This window comes from Hyperolius riggenbachi, chromosome 4, assembly GCF_040937935.1.
Source record: "Hyperolius riggenbachi isolate aHypRig1 chromosome 4, aHypRig1.pri, whole genome shotgun sequence".
In the NCBI taxonomy this organism is placed as follows: Eukaryota; Metazoa; Chordata; class Amphibia; order Anura; family Hyperoliidae; genus Hyperolius; species Hyperolius riggenbachi.
Window position 1 is genome coordinate 151516525 of NC_090649.1, and position 25977 is coordinate 151542501.

The window sequence follows — 25977 nt, forward strand, 5'->3', positions numbered from 1 at the left end:
ATGCATAAGGTGAAACGACACTGAGGGCTCGTTTCCACTATCGCGAATCTGCATGCGTCCAACGCATGCGGATTCGCACATGTAATGCAAGTGGATGGGCCTGTTTCCACTGTAGCGTCGTTGAGGTGCATTTTTTTCAGCGGTGAAAAAATGCACAAAAGAGCCGCAGAATTCGCCTGCGAGTGGAATGCATGCGAATCGCATGCAATGTATTTAATAGGGAAATCACATGCGTATTCCCCATGCTTTTTTGCCGCGAATTCTCATAGGTACCAATGTAAATTCACACAGGCAGTGACATGGTTAAAATCGCATATACCCTCACCTATGCGAATTCGTATGCGAATTTGTGGCAAAAAACGCATGGGGAATCGCATCTGCATGCGATTTCATCAGCGGTGGAATCCAGGCGATTCCGCACCGCAATAGTGGAAACGAGCACTGAAGGTTGAAGTGGTTAATACCAGTTGCCTGGTTGTCCTGCTGATCCTGACATCTAATACTTTTAACCATAGACCCTGAACAAGCATGCAGCAGATGATGTTTCTGACATTTTTGTCAGATCTGACAAGATTGGCTGCATGCTTGTTTCTGGTGTTGGTCACACTACTGCAGCCAAATAGTCCAGCAGGGCTGCCAGGCAACTGGTAAAGAAAATAAATATGGCATCTTCCACATTCTTCTCACTTCAAGTTTCCTTTAAGTTACACAGTAGTACTATACCCTACATATGTGCCCCCCACAGAGCTGCTGTGAATCCACTGAGAATGTTGTACACACTGAATGCAGAGGTGTTGTCTATCACTTGTAAACCGGGTTCAGATCGTGAATGAATAATGTGTAATAGAGGAAGAATCCCCTCCACCCGGCTAGTTTTGATGACCACCCGGCTGCTATCGGCTCACCTCCTCCTATGCTGTAAGCATAATTGCTCATAGAAACACTGTCCCTGCATTTTCTCCTTTCGCCCCACCCGGCTACTTTTTCATGCCACCCGGCTACTTTTTCATGCCACCCGGCTACTATTTCATGCTACCCAGCTGGAAAAAAATTCTGGGGAGAACACTGCTCTTAGATGTACCCACAGTTACATTAACCTAGGGCCGGATCGATGTTCTTTGTTCCTTTCTGCACCCTCTACATGTAATCTTACGAAGGACTACAGTGTTCTCCCCAGAATTTTTTTCCAGCCGGGTGGCATGAAAAAGTAGCCGGGTGGCATAAAATGGGCGTGGCCATGACGTGTCAGAAAATGGGCGTGCCCACGACAGGGCATAGCTAACTGATGTAGCAATGTAATGCAAAAGGGCCCTAATTTTTTTTCCCCAAAACGCAGGCAAATTGTCCATAAACGTAATTACACCGGTTTTCCCCAAAAACATACCGGCATATAAGAAGGTTGCATTTCCCCCACAAAACACACACACACACACACACACACACACACACGACAATGCAGCGTAGCGTTTCCCTCAAGATGTGGTGGTCTCATGATGCGATCATGCCAATATGACAGAAATCTGAGGAATGTCTCAAAGAATGAAGGTGGTTCTGAAAGCAAAAAGGGGTCTAACTCAGTACTAGCAAGAATCAGAATCAGACACAATAGAACAGACATTATGCCACATATAAAATCCAGAAACCATTACTCAAAATGTCCAATCTAGAAACCATTACTCAAAATGTCCAATCCATAAATCATTATTAAAAATGTTAAATGCAGAAACGATTACCCCAATGTAAAATGTAGGTCAGGCTGATGGCTAGTGGAGTGGGCTAGTCTGTTAGGTAGGTCAGGTTGCCCGCTAGTGGGGTGGGTAGGTAGGTATGCAAGGCTGCTGCCTAGTGGTATGGGTAGGTAGGTAGGTAGGTCAGGCTGGTTGTTTGTGGGGTGGGTGGCAAAGTAGGTAAGGCTGGTGGCTAGTTGGTTGGGTGGATGGCAAAGTAGGTCAGGCTGGAGGCTAGTGGAGTGGGTGGCAAAGTAGGTCAGGATAGTGGGGTGGGTGGGTGGCAAAGTAGGTCAGGCTGGTGGCTAGTGGGGTGGGTGGGTGGCAAAGTAGGTAAGGCTGGAGGCTAGTGGGGTGGTGGGTAGCAAAGTAGTTAGGCTGGTGGCTAGTGGGGTGGGTGGGTGGCAAAGTAGTTCAGGTTGGTGGCTAGTGGGGTGGTGGGTAGCAAAATAATTCAGGCTGGTGGCTAGTGGGGTGGGTGGCAAAGTAGGTCAGAATGGTGGCTAGTGGGGTGGGAGGGTGGCAAAGTAGGTCAGGCTAGTGGGGTGGGTGGCAAAGTAGGTCAGGCTGGTGGCTAGTGGGGTGGGTGGGTGGCAAAGTAGGTAAGGCTGGAGGCTAGTGGGGTGGTGGGTAGCAAAGTAGTTAGGCTGGTGGCTAGTGGGGTGGGTGGGTGGCAAAGTAGTTTAGGTTGGTGGCTAGTGGGGTGGTGGGTAGCAAAATAATTCAGGCTGGTGGCTAGTGGGGTGGGTGGCAAAGTAGGTCAGAATGGTGGCTAGTGGGGTGGGAGGGTGGCAAAGTAGGTCAGGCTAGTGGGGTGGGTGGCAAAGTAGGTCAGGCTGGTGGCTAGTGGGGTGGGTAGGAGGCAAAGTAGGTCAGGCTGGAGGCTAGTGGGGTGGGTGGGTGGCAAAGTAGGTAAGGCTGGTTGCTAGTGGAGTTGGTGGGGGGGCAAAGAAAGTCAAGCTGGTGGCTAGTGGGGTGGGTGGTGGCAAAGTAGGTCAGTCTGGTGGCTAGTGGGGTGTGTGAGTTTGTAGGTAGGTCCCCTCCTCCCTCTCGGTTAGCATGGCAGCAGATTGCTCCTCACATTGTATGGTGTGAAATCCTCCGCTGCTTCCCGAAGGTCTCCCCCAGCTTCTGCACCCGATGTCAGACAGGCAGGCAGGCTGCAGTACATTGATAGCCCGGATTCCTCCATCCGGATTCCTCCAAAGCCCTGCTGATTGCCCAGATTCCTCCATCCTCCTCTGCCAGCAAGCGGCATGCGTGCCAAGCCAACCACCGCGAGCGGGTCCGTAGCGAGGCAGCCTTCTATTGGCCGGTGGGGGATACAGACGCGCCTTGATTGGTGGGGGACGCTGACTCATCCCGCCCAGTTCACGCATCACTGCGAGACTGGGAGAGGAGCTTACTACACTAAAAAGTGTCCCCGGCTCCAGGCTGCGCGGCCGCCATTTTTCTGGAGGATCGACGCGCAGATTAAAATACTATGAAAAAAAATGATGCCTGATGGGTTCAAAACAGGCGGGCGGGGTTTCAAAACCAGCCGGGCGGCCCGCCCACTTGATTAGTCCTGGGGAGAACACTGGACTAGTTTTGATTTATTTTTAACAGCTACTCTTCAGTAAGCTCCTATGTTTAGTAAGTTTAGTTAAAAAGCATCTTTGGTGTATATAAGAAAAGCAGAGGTACACTAATGCTTAAAGGATACCCGAACTGACATGTGACATGATGAGAAAGACGTGTATGTACAGTGCCTAGCACACAAATAACTATGCTGTGTTCCTTTATTGCTTTCTCTGCCTGAAAGAGTTAAACATCAGGTATGTAAGTGGCTGACTCAGTCCTGACTCAGACAGGAAGTAACTACAGTGTGACCCTTACTGATAAGGTATTCCAACTATAAAACACTTTCCTAGCAGAAAAGGGCTTCTGAGAGCAAGAAAGAGGTAAAAAGTGGAATTTCTTATCAGTGAGGGTCACACTGTAGTCACTTCCTGTCTGAGTCAGGACTGAGTCAGCCACTTACATACCTGATATTTAACTCTTTCAGGCAGAGAAAGCAATAAAGGAACACAGCATAGTTATTTGTGTGCTAGGCACTGTACATACACGTCTTTCTCATGTCACATGTCAGTTCAGGTATCCTTTAAAAGTTAGAATGGCCCAGCACATTGTTTAATAAGATTCACTGGAACTCTGTATCAGATGGATTCCGATGTATAGATCTGCCCCTTGCAGTAAATGGCCCTGGCCTTTTCTATATCAGATATAGAAAAGGTAAAGGCTTTTTCTGCAAGGTGGCAGGGCTGCACACTGGAACCTGGCTGATATGGGGCTTCAGTGAATCTTATGCTGGGAATACACAATGCATTTCTGACGCTCGATTCTCCGCTCCATCGTTTTGGCCGCTCGATTCTGCACTGGTTTATCCTCTGCTCGTTTTTATTATCTTTTTACATTCACTTCTATCAAAAATCGAGCGGCAAAACGATCGAATGGGAGATCGGACATGTCGTAAATTATCTATCGAACGATCTATCTGCGGCAGAAACTACTCGTGCATTCCCAGCATTAAGCCTCATCTACCCGGTACAATTTTCCATCAGATAGACGGATCTATTAGATAGATCTAATAAGAAATTGCATAGTGTGTAGACATTCAAATTGTTTCAGATCAATTTTGCGATAGTACCCAAAACCTATTGCAAAATCTAACGCAATCCGATTGGACCGGTTGGAAATTATCTAATAGATCCGATCTGACAGAAAATTGTACGGCGTAGATGAAGCTTTATTATACAGATGACATGCTGGGGCATTCAACAAGTAAGAGAGATAAATGCGGTTGGCACCAGTTGCTGGCTGACAGAAGACACAATGTGGTCGCTCCCAGTTAGTAGCCGTGCTCACAATTCAGATAAATATCCATACGGTAGTAGAAGAAAAGATGGAGCACCAGCTCTTGCAATTAGGATTTATTAGCGTTCACATAGGCATTACAGGTATACCAGTAGTGAGGGTAGGAGTACCGGCCTTACTCCTACCCTCACTACTGGTATACCCTACTACCGCTGGGGCATTCATGTTGGTGCTGACAGGGTAGAGTATTCTCTTCCTGGCCAGGAGCTTTTGTTCTTAAAAGCGGATACCATCTTATTATAGCTTTGAAATTCCTAAGCTTTGGCAGTGATTAAATGCCTTTTATACTCAGTACTTCCGTGTTGGTTTCCTTACTTTCAATTTCATCACACTGTGACTCATTTAGATGTCATTCAGGGTGACTCATGCAGCCATTCAAAGGGTGTGGAGGTTTAGGTAACACATTGTATTGTTTCACTTACAAAGAGAAACAAGAGTAGACTCTTGAAATATCAATTATCACTTCCGAACCTTTCTTAAAACTAACACCAAGGATATAAAATGTACTGAATTCCTTCCTGTTTGGCAAAGGAAAATATCCCTCTCAAGTCAAGACCAATGGGAAGAGGATTTAAGGATCCAAATTACTGAGCCTTGTAAAAGAATTTGGAAAATTTCTGCGAGTGAAGTGTGGTCTGGTGCTGGTCATGGAGCAGATATGCTGACCTCAAATCAACAAACGTTGATTAGTGACTTTAGGCCTTGTACACCACAGAATATATTGGCGCTTTGCAAATCAATAATAATAATACAGTTAGTCATTAAAGGTATTCCCCTAATCAACGTTTGATGTCAGAAAATTTCTGCCAGATGCGCCATGAACATCTCTTTGACAAAGCTAATTGAGATTAGTGAACGAACCCGCCCCCACATCCACTTTTGGCCTAGAAAATAAACTGAAAGTTATGACACACCAATTGGCTGAACCCTGACACCCCCCCCCCCCCCCCAAATGTGCCAGCATTGCCCTATGTGCAGAGTTGTAGCCTGTTGTAGCATGCCGGTGGCTGCAGAGTGCGTATTGGAATGTGCTGCAGAAGGTATAGCCACTTTGGCTTGAACTGGCCACTAGAGCTCCATGCTTGCTGTCGTGTGGCTGCAGAGAGCCTGGAATTCTATCGCTGCATTAGGAAACAGCACTGGGTGTCACAGACTGCAAGGCCAGTCTGCGGGCGGGTCAGTCGATCAGAGTCAGAAATCCTCTCACACTGTAATTTTGTCCATCACGAAGCGTAAACCTGACTTCGCAGTTTGATGAACTGACTAATGGATGGAGCGTTCGGACGCCAAAGGATTCACCACACACATACAATTCAAAGATCTGCCACCAAGCGGGTTACACAGCCCGCTACTGTAATAATATTAGGACTTCGAGAACGCTCTATTAACCCTTAGCAGTATGCAGGAACCTGGGTCAGATCGTTATATCTGGGCCGGGTTCTCGCATACAGGTTATAAAGGCACACTTCTATTAAACACAGGGTAGCGATTTCAGGAGCATAGGTACGATTGTGTATATTCAGAACAGATTGTAACCATAACGATTTTTAAACGTTTTTATAACAAAGTTGCATTACATACATTTACACAGATTAACACATAGACATAAAGCTTAAAATAACAGGGATAAAATCAGAAAGTTCTTACTGTAGTTATGGCTGATCAGTCCATTTGACGAATGAAGAAAACAAAGTCCAGTTAAAGTAGGCATTAATGTTTAAGAGTCCTTGAAACACAGCATGCATCGGTTCTCCTTGAACGCAAGCATCGACTTTCCTGGTCGATGGAATTTGGAGAACTGGGCGGGTTTGGACCCACCCCACTTTTATAGGACCTGAGTTTTGGGCTGTCACTACCTGGAAAGTTGGTGTGGTTAAGGCGGGGTTACCTCCTAATCAGCAGGTTGCCGCCCCCAGACTCAGAGCAAAAAATGTACCATTTATTAATTCTCTGTTTGACTCCGCCCCAGATTGGCGCATCGCAAATCCGAGGCTATATTCATAAGCGGCCTGCGACCCTATATTACATGAGGCTACACATGCCTATCCTATCGCATTCGCTCTACGCAGGCCGGATAAAGCATCTTTCCTACTGATTCCTGACAGTTAGAAAATTTGTAGTTCAGGTGAATGATAGAGCTGATTTATAGGTGTCAGAAAATGTGTTTTTTGTCTTTTTGTGACAAGGCTATTTTGAATTACAAATCCATAAAAGTTCTCTTTGTTTGTATAATTTTTGGAGGGAGCTCTTATCTGTCCAGCTCGAGCTGGATTTTTTGGGAGAGGGCTGAAGCAAGAAATGGTCCTCGGCAGGAGGTCGGGCCAAGTGTGAAATTCCTTTCCATGTTATCAGGACACTGGGCATGGGCTGAGGGGCTTGCTTCCCTTCAGATTCGAAAGGAAAGACATTTGTTGTACATTTACACAGCACTGAAAGTAATGGTGCTGGACCATACGAAAATCTTTAGCGATTACGCACGACTTTCCGTAACGTTCGCCACACTGGGCACTAGAGGATGCAAGCTAGAGCAAGGACAGGTAGCTATACCTTGGGATGCTCCAAAAGACCATCACCTGTGGTACTGCCTATATGTCACCCCCACCCCAACTTTATGCCCAAAATGTGTGTCAAAAAGCTGGCCCGTCTGCGGTGATATCATCGTACTCTTCTCATTTCAAATAAAATTCCTAAGTTCTATCCCTTTAGAATCCCCAAATGTTTTATAGGATGTTACTCATCGGGGGATTTGTGGCATGTCTGGTAGGAGTGGCCAATAGGGGGAAATTATATGACCTTGGTGGTATTCTATTCCAAAGCAATATAGAACCCATTCCCATTTATGCACTATTGAACCTCCTGATACCCAGTGCAGGTTATGCCACACCATACATGTTGTCCTGAACACACATTGCTGGTTGAGATGTCAGTTGTGCACCCACATTTATTTGGCTTTATACATGTAATGCCTGGCAGATCTCCTGCTTCCTTTCCACTGCTATGCCCCAATCTATCACCACTTTCTTCACCCTATGTGGCACATCCCCGCTTGAACTGGAGGTGAGGAAATAACACCTTCCCACCTTTGGTTACACCTAGGCTTTGAGGTGCAAGGTTTAGCAGCTGAGGCCTAGAAAGCCAGAGTACCACCAGAACAAACAAGACTATGCAGCTGGGTGATATAGATAGTGGAAGAGGTTACACAGATCACCCCAGGAGTTATGGACAAGGGAGCAAGATAGCTCAGAGCAACCGCAGCTCTGAGCTTCCGATAAACGGCACAAATAAAGAAGACCCAATGGTTGCTCAGGGTGACCGCAGCCCTGAGCCTCTGACTGAGTAACAAGACAGACTGAATGCTTGCCAATCTAATTGCTGCCCAAGCGATAGCAAGAATCCACACTGACTTGAACAAGACAAACAGGTAGGAGCATAACTAATAGCAACCGCTGCTACAGTCATGTCCACAGGAACAGAGCAAGCAGGAATACTACCAGTCACCAACGTGGTTAAAGGCAGTTCCCAACTAACAGAAAGATAAGACCTCACTGTACCCTCGCGGGTGCAGTGAACGTCCAGGCAGGCAAGGCAAGATAATACAATACAATAATACAATTTTCACAGCATGGACCCAGCAACAACTCATGTTGGGCGAGGTCTGGAATGAGACGCAGGCTTTTCTATGGACATCAGCCAATGGGAACAGACATGCAAATTCCCACACAGCAGAGTGGTAATCATGCAATCCTGTACTACACTGATTGCAAGCTGCCTGTGAATGGAAAGGATTCTCATTACAAATGCGTGCCAGATTTTGCAACCACATGCATATAAGACATCCAAAGCTGTCTGGCTGCAGTTCAACTGCAGCAAGCTATAGGTGGATTCATGACAGCATCATGTGCTACTCTGAACTGCAGAGTGATTGCAAATGGCAATGACTCTCATTGCAAATGCAAACAAAACCAAGCAGCCAAATGCAGGTAGAGAAATCAAAACTGCTCGGTGGAGGTATCCTTACAATACATCTTTCCCTGTGTGCATCGTAATAATTGTTGGGAATTTTGTCCTTAATGTGACCCTGTAGTGAGTCACCACATTCCTATCTGGCAGTAAAGCTTTATAACATACAGTCTTACAAGCTGATTGCAATTACAAAAAGGCACTTTCTTAACCATTTCAGCCCGCTGGGATTTTTCACCTTATGTATCAGAGCAATTTTCACCTCCCATTCATTCGCTAATAACTTTATCACTACTTATCACAATTTATTGATCTGTATCTTGTTTTTTTCCGCCACTAGTTAAGCTTTCTTTGGGTGGTACATTTTGCTAAGAATTATTTTTTTATAAATGCATTTTAACAGGATTAAGAAAAAATGGAAAAATTCATTATTTCTCAGTTTTCGGCGTTTATAGCTTTAAAATAATGCTTGCTACCATAATTAAAACCTATGTATTTTATTTGCCCATTTGTCTCGGTTATTACACCATTTAAATGTTGTCCCTATCACAATGTATGGGGCCAATATTTTATTTGGAAATAAAGGTGCATTTTGCAGTTTTGCGTCCATCACTATTTACAAGCTTATAATTTAAAAAATGGGTACTTATCTGTTAGCCGGGCGCATCCGGCAGGTGGCGCTAATTACTATTCCCCCTCCAGGCCGCCATGGATAGTAGGGAAAGATGTAACTCTGTGGAGTTTTGTCGCCACCTAGGCGATGCACCCGGCTAATGGATAAGTACCAAAAAAATTTCATAGTATACTCCCTTCACATGCATATTTAAAAAGTAACTTTTTTTTTTTTTTTTTTTTACATTGTAATTTTTTTTTTTTCATTAAAAATGTTATTTGGGTAATTCTTTGGTGTTGAGAAATAAACAGTTAATTTTTAATGTTATAATGTGTGTAAATTGTCTTCAAAAATGTATGTAGAGGTAGTTTTACTATTTAGCCACAAGATGGCCACATTGAGTTTTTTTCTTTTTTCCTTTGTGCTTCTCGCTTCCCGGAAGCACAAGGAGGACAGGAAACTTTTTTTTTTTTCAGAAAAACTGCGGCCTCCGATAAGAGACCGTCGTTTTTTTCTGCTGGGGACTTAGAACGGTGAACGGGAACCATGTTTCCATTCACTGATCTCAGGGCTACTGGGGAACAGCACGGGGGCACGGGGGCAAGAGCAGCGGCCTGTACGTGATGATCACATCCGGGCGGCTGAAATGGTTTAAGTGGAGCTGTCGGCTATACTATCGGCTAAACAAACAAACACATATATAAGTAGATGAATATTTGCTCTACGTACATAATATATGTATTGCACTGTCCATGTTTTGACAAATAAAGAGAAAACTGTTTCAGGCATTTACCATTTTGGAATCCCTGTGTTTGAAGCCAATCCTCATGTAATTTCCTCCATTACTCTGGGAAGAGGGCGGCCAATGCAAACAGTCTTCAGACACTCCCATCCTGTTCTGCAATAGAAAGTGCATTGTCATTGTGTGACTCTGTAGCTTGAGAAGCATGAGAAATATTGGCCAATCGGAGAGGAACAGAGGTGTGGGAGAGGACAACAGGAGGGAAAGAGGCTTCAGCCTACCAGGCTGCATTAGTTAAGTCTGAGGGGATAGTAAAGAAGCATAAAAAGACAACCCAGCATGCCCTGCAACTTCCTTTGTGCGGCAATGTACCAAATAATTACCATGTAAACTGGGGAATGATCTTTTATCAACAACAAAAGTAAGAGTGAGTTTTAACTTTTGGATTGCCTGGTTAACATCCATATTACTTGTTTACCAGATAAAAAAATTGATTTTATGCCTGACAGTTACTCTTTAAGCCTTCATTAGTTCTTATATACCTCATCAACTAACTTTTGTGCTATCTCCCCATATTATCATTGCATGGCTCCATTACTGGTGCAGAGGCCAGACAATGTTGCTAGGGGGTCAGAATGTGCTTCTGAACCAGGAAGTTTGACCAAACACTCTGGCTTCTTTTTACACTACACATCGCAATGTGATTCCAATTTGTGATTCTGATTTTCACTAGATGCCAGTAATACAAGATGCTAGCAACACGCAGCATGCAGGACCTTTTCAGAATCACATGTAGTGTGCACCAGCCCTTACACTACAAGAGCTTTTCTGAGCTCTTTGTGATTTTAAAAGCTCTTGCTAATGTTATCCTATGTGTGTGCTCACACTGGAGCCATGTGATTTTGTAAAAATCCCCCATATCATTGCATTAGCAAGAGATTTGAAAATCTCTAGCATTTAAAAAAACTCTTGTGTGCACCAGTACATATACTTGCACACTCGTCCATCCATGTCATTGCATTGTGACGAAAGCAGTTAATAATGTCTCCATCATAGTCCAGGTCAATTTGGGGGGTAAGACATATTAACTTAACAGTTTTTTGTGTGTTGGATGACGTTCACAAATACAGGAAGAACATACATACAGATGATGTCCTGGCCCAGAGTTGTACTTGGTACCCTAGCGCTGCAAGATTAATGCTGTCTGATATGCCACCATGCTGCCTATGCTAGTGCAGTTTGTCCAGTTTCTGTCATCTACCCATGCATTCATGTTTTTCTATAGACATGATGTTAGGGGAAGAGAGGGCTGTGACAAATAGGTGAGTCTCTTGCTAGTAGTGCATTGTTGGCTATGGCAAATGGGCAATCCTCCCACTAATTGTTAAAATGGAACCATTTGAGTGAATTTAGCATTATAGTGAATAAGCTCTTTAGTGAAGGCAGCCCTGCAGCTTCCTTGCTAACTGACATATTAAATGTAATTGAACAGTCCCCACTTCCAATGTGTCAGCAGTGACTGTCACCCATGTAAGTTTGTTCTAAATGCTTTCACCTCTGCTGTAATACTGACTATGACATGAGAATGTTGTATTTCCTAGATCCCAGAGTTTGACAATCTGTACTTGGACATGAATGGAATCATCCACCAATGCTCCCACCCAAATGATGAAGATGTGCACTTTCGAATCACAGAAGATAAGATTTTTGCAGACATATTTCACTACTTGGAAGTTCTGTTCCGTATCATCAAGCCACGTAAGGTTTTCTTTATGGCTGTGGATGGCGTTGCTCCCAGGGCAAAAATGAACCAGCAGCGGGGAAGGCGTTTTAGGTGACTTTCTTTTTTTCTACGTGCCATTAACAAACTGCAAGCTTCTCCATAACTTAAGTGGTTTAAATGTCCCATTATTTCCATACAGTTGTATTTTCATGCTGATTCATGCTTTTCAGAATAGTCTTAAAGGACAACTGAAGTGAAACGAATTTGGAGGCTGTCATATTTATTTCCTCTTAAACAATAACAGCTGCCTGGCAGCCCTGCTGATCTATTTGGCTGCAGTAGTGCTTGAATCACACACCTGAAACAAGCATGCAACTAATCCAGTCCGATTTGACAATAATGTCAGAAACGCCTGATCTGCTGCATGCTTGCTCAGGGTCTATGGCTAAAAGTATTGGTGTCAGAGGATCAGCAGGATAGCCAGGCTACTGGTATTGCTTAAAGGGAAATAAATATGGCAGCCATATACCTCTCACTTCAGTTGTCCTCTAAATTGAACCTGATGTGAGAGACATATGGAGGCTGTCGTATTTATTTCCTTATGAACAATGCCAGTTGCCTGGCAGTGCAGCTTATCTTTCTAGTCAGTAATGTCTGAATTACACTTCTGAAAGTATGCAGCTATTCCAGTGAGACGTGAGTCTGAGAAATCTAATCTGCATGCTTGTTCAGGGTCTATGGCTAAAAGTATTAGAGGCAAATGATCAGCAGCACAGCCAGGTATTTTTTAAAAGGCAATAAATATAATAGCCTCCATATGTGTCTCACCTCGGGATCCTTTTAAAGCACCAGGTTAAATAAAACAAAGCTTTTTAAAAAGTACACTACAATTACTCTGAATGCACAGATGTCTAGCGTAACATTGCTTAACAGCCTTTTCCTGTTTATAGTATTTTTATCTTCTTGAAGGGAATTCTATCTTATTTCTGTAAACTGAATTAATAAAGCAATTGATACTAGGGATGGTCAGTGAGATGCAAATAACTCTGTGTTGATGCTTATTTTATGCAAATGGTATGCAGTTTGGAAATGGAACAATAAAATACAATGGCCCATATTCCAGGGCCGTAGAGTCAGAGCCAGTGATGATCACCGGATGAAATCCGAATAGGTTTTATTCAAATTTCATCCTGCTAATTAAATCACCTGTGCGGATGGGGGGGGGGGGGGGGGAAATCTTACCCATCAGACGTCTTCTTTGATCTGTCCCATGGCGCTTCCCATAATGCATTCCAAGCGCATCATGTGACTACAAACACTTCCTCCTTCAACCAGGAAGAAGGAAGTGTTTGTAATCACGTGACCGCAGCTTGGAACGGATTGTGGGAGGCGCCGAGGGACGGATCAAAGTTGACGTCTGGCGGGTAAGATCCCCCCCCCCAACTGCACAGGTGATTTAATCAGCAGGATTTTGAGCATCAAAGTATTTTAATCTTACTTTTTGACCACAAGATGGCACTATGCAATATCCTGGGTTTCCATTAAGTGTTTATTCATTTTTTTTTTTTACGATTTTTACCTTCATGACTGTCTGTGGCTCTTTAATGTGAAAATGTTGTGTTCTTGCTGTGTACATAAGTACATTACAGTTTTCCCATAATCTAGTTCTTTTTGACTTTGCCATTTAGATCAGCAAAAGAGGCAGAAGACAAAATAAAGAAGGCTGTAGAGAAAGGGGAAGTTTTGCCAACAGAAGCCAGGTTCGATTCCAATTGTATTACTCCTGGTAAGAAGATTATTTTGCTGTTCAATAAAACCACTCGCAGCAAAACTAACTAGTCAAAATAGCTGCTTCTTCTGACTCTGAGGCCACTACTTTCAGGTCATGGATGCCACAAGGTTTATTTATATAGTTCAAAGAGTGCCAAGGGGTCAAGGCTTGCGCTCCACAACACAGTTATTGATAATGTTTGAAGAAAAAAACTGATTTCACCAGTCAGATAGGGGATATGTCTGCTCCAAAAGAAAACCTATACTGTATTCTCCAATTACAGCTCCAATCCAGATAAAAGCCGCAATCACAATCCACAGATCCTTGCTTGTCCACAAATAGAGATATAGGATTACCCTGTAAAATAGACTTTATAGTGCAATACTAGGTAAATTAGAACACCCGGGGAGCACTCCAGGAATGGTGCATAGGGCCTCCACCAGAAACACTTAGTGCTTGAGGGGTACTACGCCCCCGCAGTGGGTCACACTCACCGTGTTCCCTCTTGTATCTCAAGCGTATCAGCCCTCTAAACACCTGGGCAACGCACTCCTTAAAGGGAACCAGAGACGTTGGGGGGAAGCTTTTATACATACCTGGAGCTTCCTCCAGCCCCATACGCACAGATCGCTCCCACGCTGCCGTCCTCTGCTGCCTGGATCCGCCGGTACCGGTTCCCGTCATTGCCGCCAGTCGGCCGGCAGACGCGGCCAATTGTCCGCATCACACAGGGCTCCCTCCATATACGTACGCGTGAGGCTGCCTACTGCGCAGCCGCATGCGTACGGGTATGGAGGGGAGCCCCTGTGATGCGGACAATTGGCCACGTCCGCCGGAAGTGACAGGACCCGGTACCGCCGATACAGGAAGCGGAGGATGGCGGCGGGGGAGCGATTCAGGCTTATGGGGCTGGAAGAAGCCCCAGGTATGTATAAAAGCTTGCTCTATTTTTTTTTATTACCGTTCCTCTCTGGTTCCCTTTAAAATCAAAATCCTTATAAATACAAAGCTGGACTCGCATAGCATAAAGCCTTACAAATTTATTGCTAAAAGCTGCATAAAATATGCGTACCAAATATAAAAGAACAAGCGCATATCTGATAGTGTCAGCCTCTGCCGAGGACGGATCCCGCTGCACGCCTAAGTCCCCGCTTGGCTCCACTTCCTGGATGCGTCCCACGCAACTCCAAACTCCGTCCTACACGTTTTGCCAAATTACTCATCAGGGGCTGGAGTCACATTACTCTGGGACGCTTTACATACTAGACCTAAACCCTCCCACCCCCGTGACGTCATCACGTGACGTGGGAGGTGTTGGGTTTAAAATTTGGTATGCACAAATACACTGGTTTAATGTAAAGCAGAATCGGCGCGGGGATCCCGTTACCTGCCATAGACAAGGCTATGGGGCATGAATATGTATGAGAGGAGGAGGCAGGCCAGTTACCACGGTTATGATTTCACGGGGGTGGGAGGGTTTAGGTCCAGTATGTAAAGCGTCCCAGAGTAACGTGATTCCAGCCCCTGATGAGTTATTTGACGAAACGCGTGGGACGCATCCAGGTAGTGGAGCCAAGCGGGGACTGAGGCGTGCAGGGGGATCCATCCGTGGCGGTGGCTGGCACTATCAGATAAGCGCTTGTTCTTTTATATTTGGTACGCATATTTTATGCAGCTTTTAGCAATAAACTTGCAAGGTTTTATGCTATGCGAGTCCCGCTTTGTATTTTTAAGGATTTTGATTTTAAGGAGTGTGATGCCCAGGTGTTTGGAGGGCTGATACGCTTGAGATACAAGAGGGAACACGGTGAGTGTGACCCACTACGGGGGCGTAGTACCCCTCAAGCACTAAGGGCTTGATTCACAAAGCGGGGCTAACTGTTAGCACGCCTGTGAAAACCCCCGTAGCACGTCTAAACGAGCTTTATGCGCGCAAAACTTTATGCGCGTAAAACTTTACACGCGCACTACACAGAGCGCAGGGCGTACCGTGCGAAGTGCCCATTAAAGCCTATGGGACGTAGCGCGCGCATAGGACTTTGCGCGCGATCTGATTGAGAAATCCGGTGCTAACCTACTTAGCACCCTGGTTAGAACGTCTAAAGACTTAAGACGTGCTAAGTAGGTTAGCACCGCTTTGTGAATCAAGCCCTAAGTGTTTCTGGTGGAGGCCCTATGCACCATTGCTGGAGTGCTCACCTGGTGTTTTAATTTACGTAGTATTGCGCTATGTAAAGTCTATTTTACCAGGGCTGTGGAGTCGGAGTCGTGGAGTCGGGCAATTTTGGGTGCCTGGAGTCGGAGTCGGGAAAAAATGCACCGACTCCGACTCCTAATGAATTTGTAACTGTAATTAAAATAGAAAATATGATAAAATGTTCTATTTCTCAGATAATAGTCATTAAAAATAATGTATATATACAGTAATAGCTGTGCTTAGTCCACAAAAATGAAATAAACCAATCAAAATTAGTTATTTGTGCTGCTTCAATAAAGCAGTCCCCATATTTTTAAGGTCAGATATACATATCTGATTGTGACTGTATATATGATGTGTACACAGGAATCTCTTATATATACTAAATAACATCTATGCTGTAAGAATAAAGCCTGATGTGTAGCTATGTCACTAATAGAGATGGTCAACGAGATGGAAATAATTCTGCATTGATGCTGATTTATGCAAATGTATGCACTCCCTTTGCTGATGAAATCAAATAATTTGATATGTTATTAAAATTTGGTTTGGTGACTACAAATTAAAGGGTAACTGAGATGGATGAAAAGTAAACTTTTATACATACCTGGGGCTTCCTCCAGCCCCCTTCAGGCTAATCAGTCCCTCACTGTCCTCCACCACCCGGATCTTCTGCTATGAGTCCTGGTAATCCAGCCAGTCAGCGCTGTCCGGCCGCATGCCGCTCCCACAGCCAGGAACATTCTGCACCTGCGCAATAGTGCTGCACAGGTGTAGTATGCTCCTGGCGGCGGAGTGTGTGCATGCGCACTACGCCTGACTGGCTCAAGTACCTGGACTCATAGCAGAAGATCCAGGTGGTGGAGGAGGACAACGAGGGACTGATTATCCTGAAGGCGGCTGGAGGAAGCCCCAGGTATGTATAAAACTTTAATTTCATCAGTCTCAGGTTTACTTTGTTACACAGTAGTACTATACTCTACATATGCACTCCCCACAGAGCTGCAGGGAATCCACTGAGAATGCTGTGCACATTGAACACAGAGGTGTTGTCTGTTTACAATCTCCTCATTCCCCTGCAGAGTACCTGCACATCACTCTTACATGCACCCACACTTACATTGCCTAGGGCCTGATAGATGTTCTTTGTTCCGGTTTGTATCTTTTACAAGTACTCTTACCAAGGACTAGTTTTAGTCTAAAGGGAATAAATATAGTAGTCTACATATCCTTCTCACTTCAGTTGTCTTGTAAAATTTCTAAGCGTTGGCAGTTAAGAGACGAATTTCATGTTACATACTTTTAATCAACAAAATTGTAATATACAAATTAGAGGAGTCTGAGTCGTGGAGTCAGAGTCGGTGGAATCCTAAACTGAGGAGTCGGAGTCGGTGGATTGTTGGACCGACTCCACAGCCCTGTATTTTACAGGGTACTCCTATATCTCTATTTGTGGACAAGCAAGGATATGTGGATTATAATCGTGGCTTTTATCTGGATTGGAGCTTTATATAGTGCTGACGTCCTGTGTGATGTTAGAGTATAATATATGTAGAATATACTGTACCTATGGTACACAGATAAAGTATAACAAACAAATCATATTAATTTTGTGGTTCACGTTTTCAGAAAATTAGCCAAGAGACAGAACGTTTGTATTGCACTTTTCTCCTGGCGGACTGAAAGCGCTTCAGGGCTGCAGCCACTTAAGGTGTGCTCCATGGGTGACCAGGATCATTAGGGAGCCTTGCCCAAATACTCCTTATTGTTGTACTTACTGGCTTGAGCTGGAAAATGAACTCTTGTGAAAGGGTTCAAATTCCACATCGAAGGTGACAGGCTTACCAGTACGTTATCCAGCAACACTTCACATATGAAAGCTGTGTGTGTGTGTGTGTGTGTGTGTGTGTGTGTGTGTGTGTGTGTGTGTGTGTCTATAGTTCATGTTTTTGCTACTTACATGTACTGCACACATTTTTCCAGTAACCTCCAGGACAGGTCCGCCATGAGACGACACAGGCTCCTCCCAGGAACAGAAAACGTCCAAATTGAGTACTCTATAAATTTAAACCGACAGCTTCCCTCGCCAGTTGACGTTTCCTGTTCCAGGGAACAAGGGTGCTCTATGTTGCTTGCCGGTCCGTCAGGTGTGCCAGGGGCTTGGTTGGCAACGCATGGTGGACCTGCCTGGAGAGAATTTTGGGTCCGGTTGGAGAAGCTGCCATTTACCTTCTCCAGACGCTGTCCTGGCTGCCCAGGTTGTGGTGGATCCGACAGGACGCGTGCGGCATCCATAATTTCCCTCATGGCAGAGGCTATTGGCGTGCCGGAAGTGACGGGGTGGGCTATCTAGGGCCTCCGGAGGGTTGGCTGGTGTTTGCCAGTTGCATACCAAATCTAAACCTGTCTGCTTGGCTTCTGAGAGGTCTCCTCTAAGGGAGAAGGGTCTTTCAGAGAGAGTTCGTACTATATTAGATTGTAGAAAGAAAGTGACTTGTAAGATATATCTAAAATATTGGAAGACTTTTAATATGTGGCAGGAGCAGTCAGGATTTTCAGGGGAAACGGTCCCTATGGTCCTAGAATTCCTACAAGATAGGGTGGAAAAGAATATTTCCCTATGTACCTTAAAAGTACAAGTATCAGCCTTATCGACTTTTTTGAATATAAGGTTAGCAGAGGACCCCCTTATAATTCAATTCTTTAGATCTATAGAAAGAAAGAAACGAATAATAACTAAGAAAGTTCCTACTTGGTATTTATCATTAGTATTAAGAGCCTTAAAGGAGGAACCCTTTGAACCATTACCGGATAATCCTTTAAAATTGTTAACAATGATGACAGCCATGATAATACTAATAATAATTCTGATGATAATAATAATAATAATACCAATAATAGGCTAGTGCCCAAACTGGAACCCAAAAGTCTCTTATCTATCGCAAAGTGGCAACAGCAATTTAAACTAAATACAAACGTTTTAACTCGTACATAAACATTATGGAAAATCCAAGTTTAAAAATAAACTGTGAAGATAAACAATTTAATCCATCCTATATCTGAAAAATGTATTCACTTTTTTTAAAACCTCCCAGTTTTATTTTCTGTTTTAAAAAGCTAAAACAAGTTGGTTTAATGCATAAACATATGATGATGATTCAGCTTTTCCCATAGTCTCGCAGTTAGCAATCATGAGGCCGCCCAACAAGACAAATTCAGCAATCATGAGGCCCCCCATGAAGACAAATTCAGCAATCATGAGGCTCCCAACAAGACAAATTCAGCAGTCATGAGGCACATAATTAGACAGCATTTCACATAAATAGTCATAATATGGTAGACCCCTCTCACCTGGCTTCTCAATTCTCCTCTACTGGCTGCTGTGCCTGGCTGGCCTGGCAATACTGGTTTTGGCTGGATTGGGAATGATGTGTGGGCTGAAAGGCCTTGCGGTGATGCTGTGGCCAGGCTGGCGGTGATGCTGTGGCCGGGCTGGCTGGCGGTGATGCTGTGGCCGGGCTGGCTGGCGGTGATGCTGTGGCCGGGCTGGCTGGCGGTGATGCTGTGGCCGGGCTGGCTGGCGGTGATGCTGTGGCCGGGCTGGCTGGCTGTGATGCTGGGCTGTGCTTGGCTGGTTGAAGTAAATGCTGGCCTGACTGGTGGTGATGCTGTGGCCTTTTTGACAGTGATTCTGGGCTGGTTGGCTGGTGGTGATGCTGGGCTGGCTGGCCTGGATAGTTTAGGTAGTGACAGGTGCCCTCTAGTTTAGGTAGTGCCAGGAGCCCCCCAGGTTAGGAAGTGACAGGTGCCCCCCAGGTTAGGAAGTGACAGGGACCCCCAGGTTAGGTAGTGACAGGCACCCCCCAGGTTAGGTAGTGACAGGTGGCCCCTAGTTTAGGTAGCGCCAGGAGCCCCCCAGGTTAGGTAGCGACAGGGAACCCCAGGTTAGAAAGGGACAGGTGCCCCCCCAGGTTAGGTAGTAACAGGGACCCCCAGGTTAGATAGTGACAGGGCCCCCCCCAGGTTAGGTAGTGACGGGCCCCCCCAGGTTAGGTAGTGACGGGCCCCCCCAGGTTAGGTAGTGACGGGCCCCCCCAGGTTAGGTAGTGACAGGGACCCTTCAGGTTAGGTAGTGACAGGGACCCTTCAGGTTAGGCAGTGACAGGGACCCTTCAGGTTAGGCAGTGACAGGGACCCTTCAGGTTAGGTAGTGACAGGGACCCTTCAGGTTAGGTAGTGACAGGGGCCCCCAGATTAGGTAGTGACAGGGGCCCCCAGGTTAGGAAGTGACAGGGACCCCCAGGTTAGGTAGTGACAGGTGCCCCCCCCCCCCCCAGGTTAGGTAGTGACAGGGACCCCCAGGTTAGGTAGTGACAGGTGCCCCCCCCCCAGGTTAGGTAGTGACAAGTGCCCCCCAGGTTAGGAAGTGACAGGGACCCCCAGGTTAGGAAGTGACAGGGACCCCCAGTTAGGTAGTAACAGGCGCTCCCCTTACCTTGACAGCTTAGTGTCAGACCTCAAGATCAGCCAGCAACCCGACCAGTTAGAGCGGACGCACCACGCGCTATATGCGGAAGTGATGTCACTTCCGCATATCAGTGCGGTGTGCTAGGTCCTAGCGCCTGCACTACTGGTCGCCGCCTGATCGAGGTCTGACGCTGGGGACTGGAGCGGCGGCTAGAGGGGGGGGGGGGGGGCAGCGGCGGCTAGAGGGGGGGGGGGGGGCAGCGGCGGCCGGGGGCGGCAGCGGGCCCATGGTTACCAGTTAAATAACATTGGCTTTCATATGCCCAGGTTGGACAAAACCCAGAAGCCATCTAGCAAAAAAAAAAAAAAATGTTGCAAAAACTTATACTACAGCTGACACCCAAGTTTTATCCAAGGCAGGGGGTTTCATTGAGTGACATGTTGGGAGGGGGGAGAGTAATCAGTGAACTTTTTGTACAGTGTGTAAGGTGTCAATTTACCTATTTTATACTTTAGAAAAAGTTGTGTTTATGGTACAGATGTCATCCGCCTATGCAAAAATATTTTTGTAGTGTCTGGCTGCATTAACTTCATAACATTGCACACCATATTTGTTTGATTTTACCATACGTGGCCAAAATGGTGTTAACAAGTAGATGGGCTGGCTGGCTTTTCAATCCAGCTTTTTCTTCAATTTAATCCGGCACCCTGATGCAGGGCCAGACTCAGTCTCTTCTCTTCCTCCCTCCCTGCAGAGTTTTAAGCGGAGCATATACAGTAGGTTTACCTTGCAGCCTGCATCGCCAATCTCCATGGCAGCAGCGGCGTAATGTGACCTGCCATCAGTATGCCAGTGTGCTGCGTAACACCGCTGCAGCCATAGTGATCAGCGCTGGAAGCTGCTGGGTGACCCTTTCAAACGCTCGCACTCTGCAGGGAGAGAGGAGATGAATCCCGGTCCTGCATCAGAGGAGGGGGCTGCTACAAATGAAAAATTATCTCCTAGGAGAAAAAAATGAATTGAGCGAGGACCATCTACTCATCTTAGTGCTTACACAGTGCTGAGAGAGGGAACATGTTGTTTTTTTCTGCTACTGGCTAGAAAGACCCCGACCCCCTGTGTGTGTGCACTGGCATTTCAAAAGACAGCTCTTGTCAGTCCTTTCAATCAGCAAAAAGGAGTTTGTTTTTCCCAATCGTGGTCCTTTAAGCTGTCTTACATACATTAAGAACTTTGATAGTTAGCCTTGTGGAGTACACATTCATTGAAATCTTCTCTACTCTTTTCTCATTTAAGGAACTGAATTTATGGCCCGCTTACATGAGCATCTGAAGTATTTTGTACATATGAAAATTTCCACAGACAAGTCATGGGAGGGTGTAACTATCTACTTGTCTGGTCATGAGGTCAGTGTACTGTATAGTTACTGTCCTGATAAACTGAACACAATATTAAGGCATAATCCTTAAATGTCTGTCTTATTCTGTTTGCAGACTCCAGGAGAAGGAGAACATAAAATAATGGAGTTTATACGATCTGAGAAAACAAAACCAGATCATGATCCAAATACACGGCACTGTCTTTATGGATTAGATGCCGATTTGGTACGTGCTTTTTACCAAATGTATAACACATCTGATAATGTACATGCTTATCTTTTAAATAAAAAAAAAAAAACCCTAATAATTGGTCTGCTATTTGTTATATATGCAAAGTTCCAATAATATTCGTTTTAAAATTACCCCGTTATGTATGTTTGGATCATCTGAGGACTTCTCTATAGCTAGGTCATAACTGAGACGACCCTTAAAGGGAACCTGAAGCGAGAAGTATATGGAGGCTGCCATAATTTCATTTTAAACAATACCAGTTGCCTGGCAGTCCTGCTGATCTATCTTGCTGCAGTAGTGTCCAAATCACACCAGAAACAAGCATGCAGCTAATCTTGTCAGATTTGACAAAAAATGTCAAACACCTGATCTGCTGCATGCTTGTTCAGGGTCTATGGCTAAAAGTATTAGCGGCAGAGGATCACCAGGATAGCCAGGCAACTGGTGTTGTTTAAAAGGAAAGAATAATGGCAGCCTCCATATCTCTCTTACTTCAGGTGTCCTTTAAAATCTGCTTTTCTGTCTAGCTAAAGGTGTTTTGTATCTGTCCATATTCTGAATGAATTACCAAACTCTTGCCTTTTCCATGAGTTCATGGGGAAATGGCAAACATGCAGATCATTTGGTTTGCCAAAAGTTCATAAATACACATATCACTTGTTGTTTCTTGTATCCAGTGTTTTAATTACAACCTACAGAGAATTAAGTACTTCCAGATTTACATTTCTGAATAACTTACCATGTATAGATGAAATTAAATTCTATGGTAATTTGAGTCATGGCTGTAATAGAATTGGGGATCTTATGCAGTGCAAATCACAAAGTTTCCTATAGATAGTTTTACAGTGATTGTACAACTGCTAAAGATACTCATCCATGATCCAATCTTGACTACACCACTTCTATGTAATATGAGGGGCTACCTAAATTATCAATTTCAAGTATATTCACTCAGTCTACCCATCTACTACATAGGCTTGGTAAGATTGTATTAAGTTTGTATCATTGATGGGCACCCTAGGTTTTTTGTACATACCAACATCAGCTATCCAGTACATGTAACTAAATACCAGCATTCCCACTAAGGGGCTTTTTTTAGTGATTGTACAGTGTTTGTCAATCAAAGAGGTTAATGTATGGCTCAAAACAGTCACCAGTATCATCTGACCATTATTTGGTTCAGCTGTCACAATAGAACTGAGTAGTGTGCCTCACAAGTGCTGTTTTTAAAGCTGTGGATGGATATTTAGGTAAATTGAAGTTTACAGGAAATGGGTCCAAATAAAGAAGGAACCAATTTATACCCACGTTACTCGCTGAAAATCTGCCATAGCATGCACCTATAAGTGGGTGTAAGCGCTTGAGAAGCAGAAACTACAGCAATCTTCAACCGTCTGTGTGAACTTTGCTTTATTTCTATCTAGAGTGCGTCTTTAATGTGGATGGCTGGTACTGTTAATATTAGAACGTGTGTCAGAAGTGACCATTGCAGATATACAGAAATGTGTAGAAGTGATGCCTCTCTAAAATTTGGGAAAAGTTGTGTGACTCGGAGGTTAGAGATGCCTTAAGGTGGCCACACACGATACAATAAAATGATCCGATTTTACAGCAATTCGATGAAAACGATCGCATCTCTCGAAAAAATCGTAAGCTTTTCGACTGAAAAATCCGATCGGAATTCGCGTTTTTTTCGATTTAAATCGATTCGGAATGCCAGATATTTCTGTTCAATTTTTCTAAAGATTGTATGGTGTGTGTTGGATTGTAAGTTTATTAATATACACACCCTAGCAATTTTCTCAGTTTCCAATCATTTTTATCATAATTGGGGAAAAATTGAACATAGGTGTGTGGTACATTGGTCATATTTTTAATTTGTTACAATCAGTCAGAAAAATTGATTGCAATTCTTAAATTGAACAGATATTTAAAAAATTGTATGGTGTGTGGCCACCTTTAGGCTAACTTACTGTGTTATATCTCAACATACTACCAATTTTATGTGACAACATTGGAATCCAGTTGGTTTAAACAGGCTGAAATTTACCATACCACTTATATTCCTGGTTATGTGATGTTAAGTATTGGATGTAACAATATGTGGATTGTGGAGTTCCCTGACCTCCACCACCAACACACCCTTATGTATTGTATAATGTGCATACTGTGTTTTTGTAACTTGTTAAAAACTTAGGCTATAAAATCTACCTGAAGTGCCTCTCTGTAAAGATATATGTGGATGAGGAAGGTAACTCAATGTGGATGTTATTTTTGTAGATAATGCTTGGTTTAACAAGCCATGAAGTTCACTTCTCTCTTCTAAGAGAAGAGGTTCGCTTTGGTGGAAAGAAGAATCAAAAAAGGTAAATGTGCAATGTAAAGTCTTGAACACACACAAATCAGTAATCAGATATGCAAAGATTGGCCACACTACCATGTAGCATTCCACTGAATGATGCATGGACTTGTGCACTGTGCTCGGTAGGCCTGAACGATTTTAGGAAAAGATTGAATCGCACGATTTCTGTCAGAAATTGCGATTTCGATTCGATTCACGATTTTCTTCAAATCAAGCTTAAGCATGTGCCTCATACAGACTTCCTCTGTGCCAAGGAGCTGGGCAGAGCCGTGATAAATCCCAAGCCTAAAGGCTTCATAAACTGGCCAAACTCTTGACCAACAGTGACAGTATAAACATGGAGAAAACTTTGCACTTGGTCAATAAGTAGTTTTAGTTTGAACCTCATAGTCACACAATCACTGTATATGATTATAATGTCAAAAACTCTCGACTGTCATACGCTAGAAGTATTGCGTAATAAGGTATTGAACAGTATTACCACAACTTCTATAATATCTTCTGCCCGCCCAGCTGATGATGTACTAGAGGGACAGGGGGCCAAAATTTAAAAAGTAGACGAAGTCGAGAGCTAATGAGGGCTGGCAGGGAGATTATCATGTCTTCTATCCCTTGTTTCCCATGTGGCACTTATTATTATAGGGAGGATATGAGTGATGACATGTCACAGAGTAGGTGGGGACAGTTAATGTTAGGCTTGGGGTAGGTAGGGTAAAGATAAGTCATGTGGGGGGTTGCGCTGATACACTCGCACACACTTAATTCTCCATCTCCACTCCATCAGAGCACTTATTGATACACACATCCTGCAGCACGCTCACTCGCTCTCTCTCTCTCGCAGAACTCACTGATGCACACACATCCTGCAGTACACAACACACTGATATACATATACACACACACAGACACACTTTTCCAGCACTCACTGAAACACACACATCCAGCACTCACTGAAACACACACACCCTGCATCACACACTGATATGCACACACATACTTATCCACACACACCATCACGCACTTCAGTCTTGCCTACTGAATCTCCCCCATGGTGTGCAGATCCATGTGCTCTCTCCTGTACTTCGGCAGTGATGGCTTTGGAAGGGGGGAGGAGGGAGGGAATTCCTTTTCTGCTTCCAGCCACCTACGGAGCTGCTTTGTTATGCGAAGGAAATGTCAGACAGACAATAGCCTGGTTTACATATATAGCCTTTTTGACACCTATATATGAGCTAAAACAGAAGTAAAGCGAGCGAGAACCTGTGGGCGGAGTCTGCCACCCGCCCAGCTGGTGATGCGGCTAGGAGGAGGGAAAGAGAGAAGAGCCTGCCGCTGGGTCAGCTGATGACAGGAGGAGGAGGAGGAGGAGGCACTGGGCGGAAGAAGAGAGATAATGAGCCGTCGCTATTTGTACACGGAGCTGCTGCTGCGCACAGCGGGAGAAAGACACAGCTGAACTGCTACTACTGCGCAGGTCAGCAGAATATCGTAAAAACCGCCGCTTTGACGATCACGGAATCGCCATTTCCGTGATCGCGATTTCGATACAAAAACGATAAATCGTTCAGACCTAGTGCTCGGCTAAGCTCACACGTTTCATTCCCCTGGCAGGTGTATCCTGTCACACGGCTATCTTCTTTTACTATGGAAGCTGTGTAATTGCTGTCCTCATAAACGGCCCTCATCACCACCCTCTCATTGTTGCTGGATCTACTCAGTAGCTGAGTGCAAAGACCATGCAATTTGTATGAAGAGGCTGCACACCACTGGCTGCAAATAATGTGTTTTTAGGCACATAAAACAAACCACGTTATGGACTCAAGTGGCCCTTCATGAGGTGCACGCTTACAATGGTGTGGTTATCCCTAGGAGAAAGGTTTCAGCTTAT

General features: G+C 44.6%; 1 protein-coding gene across 2 annotated transcripts in view; it reads left to right on the plus strand.

Annotated features, from left to right (window-relative positions):
• XRN1 (5'-3' exoribonuclease 1) overlaps nt 1-25977 on the plus strand; it is a 131273-nt gene that overhangs the window by 16503 nt on the left and 88793 nt on the right. For both annotated transcript variants that reach the window (XM_068280785.1, XM_068280786.1), the window contains exons 2-6: nt 11560-11792; nt 13370-13467; nt 21414-21523; nt 21611-21721; nt 24008-24093. In XM_068280785.1, coding sequence (XP_068136886.1) covers nt 11560-11792; nt 13370-13467; nt 21414-21523; nt 21611-21721; nt 24008-24093 — 638 coding nt within the window. The remainder of the gene's footprint in view (nt 1-11559; nt 11793-13369; nt 13468-21413; nt 21524-21610; nt 21722-24007; nt 24094-25977) is intronic.